Raw genomic sequence first — 17,988 nt, 5'->3', positions numbered from 1 at the left:
TCAGAGCTGTATCAAGCTTGAATGTTGTGTCCATACTTGCCCCAACTGTTCAGGGTTCGACCTCTGCGGTCGTATCAAGCTGCGCCCTGCGGAGCATTTTATTTGTTTGTATGAACATCCAAATGTTTATATTTATGTGGGAAAGTGATTATCTAACACGAATATAAAACCAAGAATTACAGTATTAAGCATATAAAAGTGTATTTCATCTATTTTGTCGAGAGTTGAATATCTCTCAGTGTTGACAGTTGTTTTGAGAAACGAATTTATTTCTTTGTATGCTACTGTATTTTGTAGGTCTTCGACTATATTTGCTATGGAATTTCAATAAATAAAATGCAAATAAAAAAGTCAACGTTTAAGTGCGAGCTTTAATATGTATTATTGTTATTGTGCAAAAGTATGTGTGTACCGGTATATGCTTGTGTTTATAATATTCTTACCCATACTACATTTTGTATATTCACGTCCCATATCAACATTCCTTTTTTTGAAGGGGTCTCTGATCTGTGCCATTTACCAGTGTTAATATTAAGTTTGTGTAGGGACAGCTACCACAAGGTATATACAAAATACTTCCGAGACCTTATCTTTGTTTTGTTAAACAGTTGTGTAGAAACAATGGTACATAGCAGTTCCTGCAAGCTTTAAGTTGGTCAGCTAGTAAACCCAACTCAACCACTCTTCGACCATCACGCCATGCCAAATTACTTTCCTTTTCTTGGGAGGGAAGCAATGTTTCACTCGGACAAGACATTTCATTTACAATTACTACACTTTTTGTTATATTTTGATGAGGTGCATTCAATACTTTTCCACCGAATTGACCATTTTTCCGACGAGGTGGAACATCTTCCAACATCTTGAAAATATTTTCTGGTGTAAGTGAGATAACTCCCATAACAATGAACGCAAATATTCCTGTTTTCCGTTAGAGGCGTTCATATGCGTACCTCTCACCTTAAGTGGAAAACTATTTGATTCATTTATTTTTGTGGGTACCAATTTTCGTGGAAATATTTATAAATGGTTTTACCAAAGTTTGTTAACAAACCTATTGAAAATATATTCATCGTTGAACATTTGAATTTGTGGTTTCATTATAACACTGAAATCAACGAAAATTGGTGTCCCACGATTAATAAAGAATCCACAGTATTGATTTAGTATATTTTTTTACTTTAAAAAAAATAAAATCTGAAAAGAAGTATGTTTTTCTTTCAGCTCTTGACCGAAATAACCAGAAAGGAAGAAGAGAAAGAGAAGTAATGACAGCATCAGAAGATATTGTATCCAACTTACAACAGAATTCTCAATAATTTTCCTTTCCAAATAAATTATTTCCCTGTGATATGTACAGACAATTATACTATCATATTTTTAAGTAAATTTGAAATTACCGATTATAACTGTAGAAAAGTATTATTTTTACACTGTTATGGCATAAATGAATTTTGACAGGTTGATAAATAAGAAATCTCCCTAGTTGTAGTTTATGCATCATATTTGATATGATAAGTAAACTGGATTGTATTTTTAGGTATTGTATAGATAGGCTTAAAGCCAATTGAAGTATCCATTTTTTTTAAATGTGAAAAGGTAAAAAAAAGTGTGATCAATCTTTTAAAGATTTTCTCGCTGTGTTGAAGACCCATTGGTGGCTTTGGGCTGTTTTCTGCTATTTGGTCGGGTTATTGTCTCTTTGACACATTCCTTATATCTGTTCTCAATTCAATTGAGCTTCACGAATATTAATTTACAAGTGGTTTTAAATTTAACAATTGAATTGGATTTGTACATTTGTAATGAAGATGGTATTATCAATGAAATCTTCTCTAATCTATCACTACAAAATGAAAAAACAATTTCAAAGCTTGAAAAAAAAATGAAAAAACTCCTTTAAGCATATTTATTTGAAACAATTATTTACTACTGTAAATTCAGAAACTATTGCGTGCATTTATTATTGCTATTTTTGAAGAATGAACTAAAATGCGAGTTTAATTATTGCAATTTGAGGAAAAAGCTACCTACAGATATATGTATCAGATATCAGAATGCAAGTTCTTATTATTGCTATATTCAAGAAGTCGCATTATTTGCATTAATAAAAACCTCACAATAGTGTCTGAATTTACAGTATGTTGATTTGAATATGTGCTCATGTATGTTTTTTTTGTCTCTCTTTTACATTTCTGCATGACTTCATTTTATTTATATATAGAATGCAGCTTACAATTATTTTATTAATGCTGTATGTCAATTATTCATCATAAAAAATTTGATTTTGTTTGCTTGACATCAAATTTTAAACTAGATATTTATCAATTGAATGTGAAAATATGATATTTTTTAATGATTTTGACAGTATTATTGTATGTGACAGAAAGGAACAAAAAATTTTGTTTTTTTGTTTTTCTGTTTTGTTATAGTGCTAGCATTTGCAATGTACCAATTTTTTTCTGGTACATATATCTATAGAAATGTGGAAAGTACTACCCTAGAAAAAACAAATCATAAAACAACACATATAATTGTGTAACCTTACATAAAATCTATATTGACAAATAATTCACTTCTGTTGCCTTGTCGTCTTATGCATTAAAGATGACACAAAGAATTCACCTTTGTTGTTTTGTCATGTGTCATCATATTCATTTAAGATGACACAAAATATTCACTTCTTTTGTCTGGTATCATCTGTATGCATTAAACTATTAATAACTGCAGAAAAGTATTATTTTTACACTGTTATGGCATAAATGAATTTTGACAGGTTGATAAATAAGAAATCTCCCTAGTTGTAGTTTATGCATCATATTTGATATGATAAGTAAACTGGATTGTATTTTTAGGTATTGTATAGATAGGCTTAAAGCCAATTGAAGTATCCTTTTTTTTTAAATGTGAAAAGGTAAAAAAAAGTTTGATCAATCTTAAAGATTTTCTCGCTGTGTTGAAGACCCGTTGGTGGCCCTGGGCTGTTTTCTGCTCTTTGGTCGGGTTATTGTCTCTTTGACACATTCCTTATTTCTGTTCTCAATTCAATTGAGCTTCACGAATATTAATTTACAAGTGATTTTAAATTTAACAATTGAATTGGATTTGTACATTTGTAATGAAGATGGTATTATCAATGAAATCTTCTTTAATCTATCACTACAAAATGAAAAAATATATTTCAAAGCTTGAAAAAAAAATGAAAAAACTCCTTTAAGCATATCTATTTGAAACAATTATTTACTACTGTAAATTCAGAAACTATTGCATGCATTTATTATTGCTATTTTTGAAGAATGAACTAAAATGCGAGTTTAATTATTGCAATTTGAGGAAAAAGCTACCTACAGATATATGTATCAGATATCAGAATGCAAGTTCTTATTATTGCTATATTCAAGAAGTCGCATTATTTGCATTAATAAAAACCTCACAATAGTGTCTGAATTTACAGTATGTTGATTTGAATATGTGCTCATGTATGTTTTTTTTGTCTCTCTTTTACATTTCTGCATGACTTCATTTTATTTATATATAGAATGCAGCTTACAATTATTTTATTAATGCTGTATGTCAATTATTCATCATAAAAATTTTGATTTTGTTTGCTTGACATCAAATTTTAAACTAGATATTTATCAATTGAATGCGAAAATATGATATTTTTTAATGATTTTGACAGTATTATTGTATGTGACAGAAAGGAACAAAAAATTTTGTTTTTTTGTTTTTCTGTATTGTTATAGCGCTAGCATTTGCAATGTACCAATTTTTTTCTGGTACATATATCTATATAAATGTGGAAAGTACTACCCTAGAAAAAACAAATCATAAAACAACACATATAATTGTGTAACCTTACATAGAATCTATATTGACAAATAATTCACTTCTGTTGCCTTGTCGTCTTATGCATTAAAGATGACAAAGAATTCACCTTTGTTGTTTTGTCATGTGTCATCATATTCATTTAAGATGACACAAAAAATTCACTTCTTTTGTCTGGTATCATCTGTATGCATTAAACTATTAATAACTGCAGAAAAGTATTATTTTTACACTGTTATGGCATAAATGAATTTTGACAGGTTGATAAATAAGAAATCTCCCTAGTTGTAGTTTATGCATCATATTTGATATGATAGGTAAACTGGATTGTTTTTTTAGGTATTGTATAGATAGGCTTAAAGCCGATTGAAGTATCTATTTTTTTTAAATGTGAAAAGGTGAAAAAAAGTGTGATCAATCTTTTAAAGATTTTCTCGCTGTGTTGAAGACCCATTGGTGGCCTTGGGCTGTTTTCCGCTCTTTGGTCTGGTTATTTTCTCTTTGACACATTCCTTATTTCTGTTCTCAATTCAATTGAGCTTCACGAATATTAATTCACAAGTGATTTTAAATTTAACAATTGAATTGGATTTGTACATTTGTAATGAAGATGGTATTATTGATGAAATCTTCTTTAATCTTTCACTACAAAATGAAAAAATATATTTCAAAGCTTCAAAAAAAATGAAAAAACTCCTTTAAGCATATTTATTTGAAACAATTATTTACTACTGTAAATTCAGAAACTATTGCGTGCATTTATTATTGCTATTTTTGAAGAATGAACTAAAATGCGAGTTTAATTATTGCAATTTGAGGAAAAAGCTACCTACAGATATATGTATCAGATATCAGAATGCAAGTTTTTATTATTGCTATATTCAAGAAGTCGCATTATTTGCATTAATAAAAACCTCACAATAGTGTCTGAATTTACAGTATGTTGATTTGAATATTTGCTCATGTATGTATTTTTTGTCTCTCTTTTACATTTCTGCATGACTTCATTTTATTTATATATAGAATGCAGCTTACAATTATTTTTTTAATGCTGTATGTCAATTATTCATCATCAAAAAATTGATTTTGTTTGCTTGACATCAAATTTTAAACTAGATATTTATCAATTGAATGAGAAAATATGATATTTTTTAATGATTTTGACAGTATTATTGTATGTGACAGAAAGGAACAAAAAATTTTGTTTTTTTGTTTTTCTGTATTGTTATAGTGCAAGCATTTGCAATGTACCAATTTTTTTCTGGTATCTATAGAAATGTGGAAAGTACTACCCTAGAAAAAACAAATCACAAAACAACACATATAATTGTGTAACCTTACATAGAATCTATATTGACAAATAATTCACTTCTGTTGCCTTGTCGTCTTATACATTAAAGATGACACAAAGAATTCACCTTTGTTGTTTTGTCATGTGTCATCATATTCATTTAAGATGACACAAAATATTCACTTCTTTTGTCTGGTATCATCTTTATGCATTAAAGATGACACAAACAGCCACTTCTGTTGTTTTGTGTCATCTTTCATGCCTCAAATTTGATATTTATTATAAATTCCACCAAAGTTTCACAAATTTTTCTATATGAAGTTTTGCACTGATATTTTAATTTGTAATCTAATAGCTGTTCCAGATTTAAAAAACATGCTGGGATGGGAGGCACTGCAATAAATTAATTATGATTGGTTTCATTCTCTATTGAATTTTTTGAGAAATATACCTAAAATGAAAATTTTTTAATTTATTGGTGCTCAGAGTATTAAAAAAAAATATGCACCCATGCATTTAATTCTGAAACAGCTCTTAGTGATTTCTGAAATCTCATTAAATCACATATTATTTGGAGACTGCAGGTAATAGAGATCATTTTTTGGACGACTCGCACACGTTTTATTGTTAAAACATGAAAATCTGCGTAATAAAATCTTTTGATTTAAACTGTAGCAAATAAAAATGTCAAAAATGGACACTAGGAAAAAAAGTTATTTGTTCATATATGAAATATTAATAATATATATATAACAGTATATGTAAATTGTGTTCAATATTTATAGTGACACTGTCACAGAATGTTACAAATTATGGTTAGTTGATCTAACTAGTAGTTATTGATAAACATTGCTTTATTAGTTGATTAAATGTTTGTTTCTTATTCATGATTTTAGTCCATTTACAGTTCATGAATTGTTACTATAGTATGTAAATGATTGATCTTTTAAGACATGTATGTCAATCTATAATATACAGTTCATCGTTTCGACTGCAAGACAGTATAAAATGTTTACACTTTCATAAGAATCAGTACTTTTGAATTTGAATCAAAGATTCAATCACCATTGATGCCTAAAATACATTATATTACAGTCACTTCATCAAAATCAGTCACCTTTAAATTTGAATCAAAGATTGAATTGTTATCATATGTGTTAAGGATGTTCGCTCCTCTTGTTTTTGACTTTTTGTGTTTATATATATTGAATCCTCTGGTTTTATCCATGTAGTTCCATTAAATGTTTTGCCCGCTAACCCCTACTTTTCTTTTCATAAATTTATTACATAAAGTTTAAAAAACCATATGTGAAAATCTTTTAAAATCCTTGTTATTTTCTCATAGTTTTTGAAAGAAAAATGTATGAAAAAATCTAGAGAGAATCATTTGCCGCCAAATCTTCAATGGCTTATATCTTGAAAACAAGGACACAAACCCTGAATTTTTTTCCGCTTTTTATACGACCGCAAAAATTTTTGTGGTCGTATATTGGTATGACGTTGACGTCGTCGTCATCGTCCGAAGACACATTGGTTTTCGCACTATAACTTTAGTTTAAGTGAATGGATCTCTATGAAATTTTACCATAAGGTTAAATACCACAAAAGGAAGGTTGGGATTGATTTTGGGGGTTATGGTACCAACAGTTAAGGAATTAAGGGCCAAAAAGGGGCCAAAAATAAGCATTTTCTAGTTTCCAGACAATAACTTGTGGAAGGGTGTATGGATCTCTCTGAAATTATACCACAAGTTTCCATACCACAAAGGGTTATGGCTCAAACCGTTTAGGAACTAGGGGCAAAAAAGGGGGAAAAAACAAGGTTGTCCTGGTTAATGGACAAATACTTTAGTACAAAACATAATTTAAAGCAGTGTAAGGGAGATAAATCAAATACATCATTTGAATTACCTCCCTTACACTGCTTTCAATTATGTATAAAGTAATGGTTAATGAACAATTAAGACAATTTAAAACAGTGTAAGGGAGGTGATCCAAATACAATTGTTTGGTTACTTCCCTTACACTGCTTTTAAATTATGTTTAAAGAAATGCATATTTATAAAGGAAGACCAGTAAAAATATCTGCAAATGTTGCATCTTTTTTTTTTTACAAAAAAATCCATATGAAAGATTTGACACCATATTTTAAATTCTATTATAAAATAGATTAAGTTAGCACTATGGTAAATTTAAATGGGTAATTATGGTTGCAAACTCCATTGGAAATTTTAATTGAGATTATGACCATATCTTGAGGGAAAGAATTTTTTTGGGGAAAATGGGGGAGGGGGGGGGGGGGGGTTAAAAAGAAATTGTGGGAGGTCAATTTTTTCTCATTTCTGAAATGAAATTAAAAAGAATTATTCTTCAAATATCATTTTTTTTCAAATTTCTATACTGAAAAATTTCAAGAAGTAATCTTTAATTGCACAGTATGGCACATTAGATTTGTAAAATCTTTGACCACATTTATTTATTTGTTATGCTGAATCTGACCGTGTTTTTAGATTTTTAATTTTGGGTCCAGTTTTCAAATTGGTCTACATTAAGGTCCAAAGGGTCCAAAATTAAACTTAGTTTGATTTTAACAAAAATTGAATATATGGGATTCTTTGATATGCTGAATCTAAACATGTATTTAGATTTTTATACAACCGCAAAAAAAATTTTGTGGTCGTATATTGGTATGACGTTGGCGTCGTCGTCGTCCGAAGACACATTGGTTTTCGCACTCTAACTTTAGTTTAAGTGAATGGATCTCTATGAAATTTTACCATAAGGTTTAATACCACAAAAGGAAGGTTGGGATTGATTTTGGGGGTTATGGTACCAACAGTTAGGGAATTAGGGGCCCAAAAGGGGCCATAAATAAGCATTTTTGTAACTTCCAGACATAACTTGTGTATTAGTGTATGGATCTCTCTGACATTGTACCACAAGGTTCCATATCACAAAGGGAATGCTGGGATTGATTTTGGGGGTAATTCCTTCAAAATTTCAGGAATTAGGGGCCAAAAAAAGGGGCAAAAAACAAGCATTTTTCTAGTTTCATGACAATAACTTGTGTGAAAGTGTATGGATCTTTCTGAAATTGTACTAAGAGGTTCCATATCACAAAGGGAAAGCTGGAATTGAGTTTGGGGGTAATTGCCCGAAACGTTTAGGAATAAGGGGCCAAAAATAAGCATGTTTCTAGTTTCCAGACAATAACTTGTGTTCAAGTGTATGGATCTCTCTGAAATTGTACTGCAAGGTACCATACCACAAAGGGAAGGCTGGGATTGATTTTGGGAATTAGGGGCCAAAAAACAAGCATTTTTCTAATTTCAGGATAATAACTTGTGTGTAAGTGTATGGATCTTTATGAAGTTGTACTACAAGGTTCCATATCACAAAGGGAAAGCTGGGTTTGAGTTTGGGGGTAATTGCCCTAAACGTTTAGGAATTTGGGGCCAAAAAGGGGCCTAAAAACAAGCATTTTTCTAGTTTCCAGACAATAACTTGTGTTCAAGTGTATGGATCTCTCTGAAATTGTACTGCAAGGTACCATACCACAAAGGGAAGGCTGGGATTGAGTTTGGGGGTGATGAATCATAAGGGGGTTCAAAAAATTTGGGGGAGGGATTTTTTTTTCTTTGAAATTTTCCATTTTAAATTGGTTATTTCTGATTTATATATAAAAGCAAATAATAATGATATGGTTTGAATAGGTAAATTAAAAATTTTTAAGTTCTTAGACCACATTCATTCTGTGTCAGAAACCTATGCTGTGTCAAATATTTAATCACAATCCAAATTCAGTGCTGTATCAAGCTTGAATGTTGTGTCCATACTTGCCCCAACTGTTCAGGGTTCGACCTCTGCGGTCGTATCAAGCTGCGCCCAGCGGAGCATTTTATTGATTTTGGGCCCAGTTTTCAAGTTGGTCCAAATTGGGGTCCAAAATTAAACTTTGTTTGATTTCAACAAAAATTGAATATATGGGTTTCTTTGATATGCTGAATCTAACCATGTATTTAGATTTTTTATTTGTGGGCCCCGCTATCAAATTAGTTCATATTGAGGTCAAAAGGGTCCAAAATTAAACTTTTTTTTTTTGTTTGATTTCATCAAAAATTGAATTATTGGGGTTCTTTGATATGCCAAATCTAACCGTGTATTTAGATTTTTAATTTTGGGTCCCGTTTTTTAAGTTGGTCTACATTAAGGTCCAAAGGGTCCAAAATTAAACTTAGTTTGATTTTAACAAAAATTGAATTCTTGGGGTTCTTTGATATGCTGAATCTAAACATGTGTTTAGATTTTTTATTATGGGCCCAGTTTTCAAGTTGGTCTAAGTTGGGGTCCAAAATTAAACTTTGTTTGATTTCAACAAAAATTGAATATATGGGTTTCTTTGATATGCTGAATCTAACCATGTATTTTGATTTTTGGGCCCCATTATCAAATTGGTCCACATTGAGGTCAAAAGGGTCCAAAATTAAACTTTGTTTGATTTCATCAAAAATTGAATTCTTTGGATTCTTTGATATGCTGAATCTAACCATGTATTTAGATTTTGGATATTGGACCATAAAAGGTATATTAAAAAATTTTAAGTTCTTAGACCACATTCATTCTGTGTCAGAAACCTATGCTGTGTCAAATATTTAATCACAATCCAAATTCAGAGCTGTATCAAGCTTGAATGTTATTTTGAAACAGAGTAGAGAACTACTTAAATAGACAACTGTGTAATTATATTACATTTTTTTTATGATGGTTGCTGCAATGATTGTGATTTCATGAGGATTTTCTAAATATGAATGGTTTTTGTTTTGCACCAGAACAATCAAAGGTGTTGCATTATTTATTTTCAAGTTACATACAAATGTTCATAATTCATATATATATTGATTAATGATTAAATAATTAAAAGATAGTGCCATATGATTTTTAATTGTTTGTGTTTTATTGAAAAAAAATAAAACTTGAAAAATTTATTGGTTCAAAGCAGTTTTATGGATTTGCCTTCATAGTGGGTCTCATTGGGGTCTAAGCGTGACGCGGGATTGGCCGATTTTTTTAAGCGTGACACGTAAAAGTCAAATTATTGTCCTTGAAAACGGGAAATAAAGTCGGGCGGGACACGTGAAATTACCAAAAAATGAGCCAGGAACCCGGGAAAATCATCATTTTATTGAGCGTGAATCAAAATTTGTTGTCAAAAAATGAAAAAAAGGGATGTGGATTGACTGCCAATGAGACAGATGTCCACCAAAGTTCACCATGAAGTGGATGTAAAGCCCCCATCACACTAGACCAAGACCATGAATAAGGAGTTGACCTCATACTTGAGTGATTTACTAACTAAAATAGATAAGGTTGCAGTGAGATCATGGTATGGTTGGCTTGAATATTCATTAATTTATTTCATAGTTTTCACGTTGATACTGCGATCTTGCTATGATCCTGATAAGATACTGCTACGATTTCGCTACGACAGTAACACGTTCTATAGTTACTATCTTGTCACGCTCTTGTTGCGTCTAATAAGACCTTACCACGACTTACACGATCTCTGATTGCTTCTTTCAAAACCTTCCCGATCGCATTACGATTTCATTATGTGTCTACTACGATCGAAAAACGACTCCACTTCGTTGTCACTACGCTCTTCGTCCCTATAAATATCGTGACTTTCCCATTGTACACATCAGTTTCCTGGAGATAACTTTCCACTAAAGGTATTAAAAACACTTAGAGATCGGGGTGCTAAATAAAAAGCAGAGAACAGTCTCCGGGACAAGTTTGCACTTCCGCTGAGTGCAAAAGTTGTCACCTTAATTTTTGGAGTTAAGTCAAAATGAAGTTGATAACTTGGTTGGTATTGGTTCCCTGATATTTGTCCTAAAAAATTTTGGCTTTAGCACCACTGTTGAAAAAGTTATGCCCCTTTTTTCAACAATTTCCTCAGAGGAAAAGTAGTTTTCCTCAAGGGAAATCAAATTTCCCTGAAGGAAAAAGATTTTTCCTTAAGGGAAATTGTATTTTCCTCAAGGGAAAAAGATTTCCCTTAGGGAATTTGCTGCATTAATATTTCCTTTGAGGAAATTCTATTTCCTGTGAGGAAATTTGTGGCTTCAAATTTTCCTTTGAGGAAATTCTATTTCCTCTGAGGAAATTTGAGGCTTCAAATTTTCCTGAGGAAATACTTTTTCCTGTGAGGAAATTTGCAGCTTCAAATTTTCCTTTGAGGAAATACTTTTTCCTGTGAGGAATTTTTGTCAACAGCAATTTCCTGTGAGGAAATTTTTGACAAACACTTTTCCTTGAGGGAAAATTCAAGACCACAAATTTCCTCTAAGGAAAACATTGTTCTCCAAATTTCCTCTATGGAAATTTCTCTCATTCAATTTTCCTCTATGAAAATTTCATAACAGTAAAAACAGTATGAATATAATTTTTCCTGAGACTGAATAATTGATACAAAAGATAATTAAAACTTTAATAAAATGTTCACTGATGAGTAACATGACATACAAAAACAATAGGCTAGCTGTTTGAGACAATACAATAATAAGCAAAATGCTATGAATATCATACTATTTGTGATGTTATTAATATTGTGCTCATATTTGCGGATTAAATAAAATAACCACTTTTCATGTTAATTTAACTTTTCTGCTGCGTACAATTATTCAATCCCCTACAAAACAGTTCAGTGCATAAATAATTCCATCCACCAGACATCTTCCTTCAATTGGTAGAGAATACATTTTTGCAATTTGTTCTTCAAACATCTTCCTCTATATAGTTGATATGACAGAGCTATGTACATGAATGGATAAAGCAGGTGTTTATTTCGACAAAAAAATACTTTTTTTTCTACATTTCTCCCTAATCCTTCAGTGTAGGTTGTTGCAATTACACAATTGTGTTCTTGTGCATCTATAATTGTACTCCATTTTGTTTACAGCCATTTTGTAGAAATTTCCTATTTTCTTTTTCCAGGTAAGCACACATTTCATTTCACATTAATCCAATTAGCACACAATGTAGAAAAGTATTAACCTTAAGTTTCCTCTTCTGTATTGATCTGTTGATGATCATGAAAACCAAGAAGTCTCTGCACCTATAAATACACAAAATATAAATTGAGAAAAAAACAACAATATGAAATAAGCTTATTTTATCATGTTTAATATGAACATTTTGAGAAACTTAAATTTGATATTCCTACTAATCATGATTATGAGTTCTGTTATTTCAGTGCTTTGTGTCCACGACTTAATATCAGTCGTTTTAGTGCCTTGCAGTGATAATGAGTTGAGCCACTTTCAACAGTTTTTACAGTTTGTTCATATGTTGTGCTATTTGAACCACTGTCCTAGATTATAGTTAGGTGGAGTGCTCACAGACATGATTGTTTTCTCATTATCGAAGGCCGTCATTGGTCTTTAATTGCTTGCATCCACTTCATTGAACTCTGGTGGATAGATAACTCATTTACCATACCACATCTTCTTACTTTTATAATAGTCATCATTCAAGGGCAATCACTTTTATTATATAGAAGTGGTCTTACCATTTAGGCCTTGTTGTCTTCTGTTTATCTTGTTTTGCCGATCATTTCTACTGTACAGTTGTAATTGTTTATATTTTTCTTTATCTTCTATATTTCTTGCCCTAAACTTAAAAAAGGTAAAAACTATAATTTAATGACAGTCACTATAACTATTATGATACATCAGTATGTGTTTTTCTATATACCATGATATAAAAAAGAATGAAATATTTGTGCTATTTCATTTCACAGACTATTTGCCAGTCAACAGTTTCAAAGACATAACCACGGTCAATAGTTTAACAAACAAACATTCCTGTACTTTTTCATCGTGTTCATACTAATTTTTCAATGGACAACAATGACGTGATTAACTATTTTTCTATGATTTGTGTGCTTGACAACATTAAACTCTGAAATATTGTTAACAGTATAATCTGTATGTGTCTGTTGTCAAAATTTCAAATTAATATATAACTTACAGAAGCAATTAAAACAAGAGGCTCACAAAATGAATGTGGTGTAACAACTTAAAAATTTCTAATTTACCTATTCAAACTGTATCATTATTATTTGCTTTTATATATAAATCAGAAATAACCAATTTAAAATGGAAAATTTTAAAGAAAACAAAAGGAAAAAAAGGAAAAAAAATCCCCCCAAATTTGTTGAACCCCCTTATGATTCATCACCCCCAAACTCAATCCCAGCCTTCCCTATGTGGTACGGTACCTTGCAGTACAATTTCAGAGGGACCCATACACTTGAACACAAAGTTATTGTCTGGAAACAAGAAAAATGCTTGTTTTTTTGGCCCCTTTTTGGCCCCAAATTCCTAAACTTTTAGGGCAATTACCCCCAAACTCAATCCCAGCTTTCCCCCTGTGATATGGAACCTTGTAGTACAATTTCATAAAGATCCATACACTTACACACAAATTATTGTCCTAAAACTAGCAAAATGCTTGTTTTTTGCCCCTTTATCCTAAAATTTTGAGGCAATTACCCCCAAAATCAATCCCAGCCTTCCCTTTGTGGTATGGTACCTTGCAGTACAATTTCAGAGAGATCCATACACTTGAACACAAGTTATTGTCTGGAAACTAGAAAAATGCTTATTTTTGGCCCCTTATTCCTTAACATTTTGGGCAATTACCCCCAAAATCAATTCCAGCTTTCCCCTTTGTGATATGGAACCTTGTAGTACAATTTCAGAAAGATCCATACACTTACACACAAGTTATTGTCATGAAACTAGAAAAATGCTTGTTTTTTACCCCTTTTTTTTGGCCCCTAATTCCTAAAATTTTGAGGCAATTACCCCCAAAATCAATCCCAGCATTCCCTTTGTGATATGGAATCTTGTGGTACAATGTCAGAGAGATTCATACACTAACACACAAGTTATGTCCGGAAGTTACAAAAATGCTTATTTTTGGCCCCTAATTCCTTAACTGTTGGTACCATAACCCCAAAAATCAATCCCAACCTTCCTTTTGTGGTATTGAACCTTAAGGTAAAATTTCATCGAGATCCATTAACTTCAACTTAAGTTTGAGTGTGAAAACCAATGTGTCTTTGGACGACTATGATGCCGCCAACGTCAACGTCATACCAATATTTTGACCACAAAATAAAAACTGCAGTTTCCTTAAAATTACCAATCTAGTGGCAGCAACCCAACAATTTATTGTTAGATTCATCTGAAAATTTACTGGCTGATAGAACTTGACATAATGAACAATTTTACCTCACATAAGATTTGCTCTAAATGCTTTAGTGTTTGAGATATAATCCAAAAACTGCATTTTACCCCTATGTTCTATTTTTAGACATGGCAGCCATGTTTATTGATGAAACAGAAAATAAATACAAGCTTTATTCTAAATACCCTAAGGATCATTCAGCCTCAGTTTGGTTGGAATTGGTTTAGTAGTTTCAGAGGAGAAGATTTTTTAAAGTTAGAAAACATGATAAACAAATTGTGTAAAATTGTCGTTAAAGTGCAATAACTCCTTAAGAGGTCCATTGACAATTTTGGTTATAGAAACTTATCTGTAGATCTTACTTTGCTGAACATTTTTGCTGTTTACAGTTTATCTTTATCATGAATAATATTAAAGATAATAACCAAAAACTGCAAATATTTCTTGAAATTACCAATTAAGTGACAGCAACCCAACAATCATGACAATGGGTTATTACATTCATCAGAAAATTTCAGGGCTGATAGAACTTTGAATACCTAATGAATAATTAACTCTGTGTCAGATTTGCTCTAAATGCTTTGGGTTTTGAGATAAAAGCCAAAAACTGCATTTACCCCTATGTTCATATTTAGCCATGACAACCATGTAACAAAACACAAACTTTATTGTAAATACCCTAAAGATCATTCAGCCTAAGTTTGGTAGGAATTGGTTCAGTAGAGGAGAAGATGTACGAAATAGTTTACACCCGACGGACGCCAATGGTTGACGAAAAACAACGACAGACGACGACGGACGCCAAGTGATGGCAAAATCGCACTGTTCCTTCGGAACGATGAGCAAAAAGGCAAATTTAAAAAATTGCGCTGGCTCTATCCAAAAGAGATTTTAACAGTGTAGTGTACTACTTTTGGGACAGGACATATTAACATAATAGAAAAATCTATAAGCTATAACTCAAAATATGGACAATTTTATGTTTAAAGGGTCTTTAATTTAGTTTGACAACTTCACAGACATACTAATATTTGACCTTTTCAAACTATACCAAATCACTACTTAGGCCCCAAAAAATATATGTCTGTTTAAGGTTACATACTTTAAAAAAAAGGCTAGGTAGGTCGGTATTTCCATTTTATTTTTTGCGACATGATTTTGAGTCATGCCGTTTCGTCTTGTCGTGGTCTGAGTTGATCCTTGGCCAATTTTACCCGTTATTTTAATGATTGGATTATTTCCCTTGGTTATTGGTTGGGGAAAAAATGGCGGCAAAGTGTTTATTTCATCACATGAGTCACGAATTTCCTTATAACAGCTGTCATATTCACGATTGTGAACATTGGGATGTATCAGGCAATTGATTTATATTATTGGCAACACAAACTTCATTTTTGACACGAGTTCAGTTAATTTTTGCTTTTACGACGGAAATAAAATGACTTAGGGTCGGCGCTCAAAAGGACGGTCGGTCGGGTAACCGTAAACAGACATATATTTTTGTTTGGCCTTAAGGATGTTCGCTACTCCGTTTCAAAATAACAAGCTTTTTAAAAGAATATGAATAAAGGAACTAAAAAAACAGAAAAAATGAAGGGTCCGTGTGCTTGTTTTTAAGATATAAGCCATTAAAAATTTGGCGGGAAGTGATTCTCTCTAGATTTTTCATACACTTAACACTGGCACCTTTTTCTTTCAAAAGCTATGGAAAAATAACAAGGATTTTATAAGATTTTCAAATATGGCTTTTTAAACTATGTAATAAAAATATGAAAAGAAAAGTAGGGGTTTGTTGGCAAAAATTTTTTAATGGCACTGCATGGATAAAACCAGAGGATTCCGAATATCTGGTAAAAATGTCATTCATCCGCAATAAATTTGGAAGGAGTATGAAAATAGTTTGCAAGTTATACACTATATCCACACTAGAGACCTAATAGAGTAGAAATACTAATTTTAATCAAACTTGGCATGAACTAAGATTAGAGAATTATAAGACAGTTTACCTAGTTTCATGGCAATAGCATATATACATTAAAGACTATAAGTTTGAACTTTGGGTGTTAATTTTTTGCCGTTTAAAGTTTAACGTTTAACTATCAAAATTTGGGCCTACATAATTTAAATATTGCAAAAAATTGCTTTTTAAATGTCTTTATAACTATTTATATATAATTGTGTATGTCACATGTATGTACATAATGTATTTTAATGTAAAGCAGCTCAATACTCATTTGCTGTCTCAGATTTATTTCAATTCTTCAAAAGTCGAATTTATATGAGCCTATGCCTAAAATTAAGAGATTTCAAAATTAAGGGGGGGGGGGAGCGGCTAATATAAGTATTCTTCATGTATATTTAAAAAATTATTTGTATTTCAAAAGGAAAGAAAGTTACTTATCTGCTTATAGCATACCACATGAGTAGAACTATTAGGCCATGGAAGACTGAATAACATTTAAGGTCAATATATAGGCAGTAACACATTTTTACATGTATATGAAAAGGCATACACATAAGCTAGAGGAAATAAAAAAGTGTTCTTTTTGGTAATTTGTAGGCTAAGGTGACATCATACAAGAAGTATGAGTGATTCTCAAACTAAAATAAAATAATTTCATCCCCCTACTTCATTGTACTTACTTTTTATGCATAAAAAATACAAATAAATAAATTTTAAAGTAATACATGGTCCACACTAGGAAATCTTTTTGTAAAAAATGAAAATCAACGGATGATAACTGTGTACTTGGACTAACAATTAAGATTTCACATGCTGAAATGTCTCGTCAGTCCAATCTCAATCAGTGAAATAAACTATTGTTTGGTTTTTTTTAAAGTCATATGGAAGTAGTCCAAATAATTATGACGCATTACAAGGCTTTTTTTTCTCTCTCTGACGCCGTAGGAAGGAGAAGTGAGTTGACATAACATGTATGTTATCATGCAAAATCAACAGTAATGAGTATACCTTTGATTGTCATCGTCACTGCAAATGGATCATTATTACTAGGGGGAATGGAACCAATATATTGATCGGATCCGATATGAAGTTCCCAGTAACGGAGAACCTCTAACTTTGAGGTAATATTATTAGTGTCGGTGGTCTCACAAATGAATCAGGGTGAATTGCAGGTACATTAATTAGCAGAGAATAGACAATTATCAACTTGTTATTCATTATCTCGCAGTTATTTACGGTTAATTAGCTGTATATATCCCAAAACAGGTGCTCGGAGCTAGTACTAGTCTATGACTTTTAAGTAACAATTATATTTATATTCACAATCAGTGGCGGATCGAAGGGGGATGGGATCCGGGGGTTTGATTCCCCTTTTTGTGAACGATCATTGCATTTAATCAGAGACATATATGTCTCTGATTTAATGGAGACATATATTTCAGTGGCGGACCCAGAACTTTTTGTAAGGGGGGGGGGGGGGGGGGCTGACTGGTCTAAGGGGGGCCCGCTCCAGTCATGCGGGTACGTCTATACACTGCTCAGGACCTCCTGAGTGCACTCAGGACCCTTTATAGGCATCGTATTTGCACACAGGATGGCTGTATATTTTCGTTACACGCTACTTATTTAAGAGTTAAATTTTGGTAGAATTT

The 17,988-nt window shown here is 31.8% G+C and overlaps 1 protein-coding gene and 2 long non-coding RNA genes across 3 annotated transcripts in view; 1 reads left to right on the top strand and 2 right to left on the bottom strand.

The window, feature by feature from the left end:
- The window catches only part of LOC127711718 (uncharacterized), a 66,620-nt gene extending 60,618 nt beyond the window's left edge, over positions 1-6,002 (top strand). Inside the window, exon 11 of the mRNA XM_052217829.1 lies at positions 1,225-6,002. Coding sequence (XP_052073789.1) covers positions 1,225-1,319 — 95 coding nt within the window. The 3' untranslated portion in view covers positions 1,320-6,002. The remainder of the gene's footprint in view (positions 1-1,224) is intronic.
- Positions 1,606-6,506, bottom strand: LOC127711726 (uncharacterized). The gene is made up of 2 exons (XR_007986868.1): positions 5,165-6,506; positions 1,606-2,543 (listed from the first exon to the last, which is right to left on the bottom strand). It is a non-coding gene; the product is annotated as an uncharacterized LOC127711726 (long non-coding RNA).
- Positions 6,507-11,594: 5,088 nt separating this feature from the next.
- Positions 11,595-17,396, bottom strand: LOC127711722 (uncharacterized). Its single transcript, XR_007986864.1, has 3 exons — positions 17,345-17,396; positions 12,689-12,794; positions 11,595-12,235 (listed from the first exon to the last, which is right to left on the bottom strand). It is a non-coding gene; the product is annotated as an uncharacterized LOC127711722 (long non-coding RNA).
- Between the last annotated feature and the right edge of the window lie 592 nt (positions 17,397-17,988).

This window comes from Mytilus californianus, unplaced genomic scaffold (assembly GCF_021869535.1).
Source record: "Mytilus californianus isolate M0D057914Y unplaced genomic scaffold, xbMytCali1.0.p SCAF_8, whole genome shotgun sequence".
Classification (NCBI taxonomy): Eukaryota; Metazoa; Mollusca; class Bivalvia; order Mytilida; family Mytilidae; genus Mytilus; species Mytilus californianus.
The sequence above is the reverse complement of the archived record's forward strand: the minus strand, read 5'-3'. Positions and strand labels throughout refer to the sequence as shown.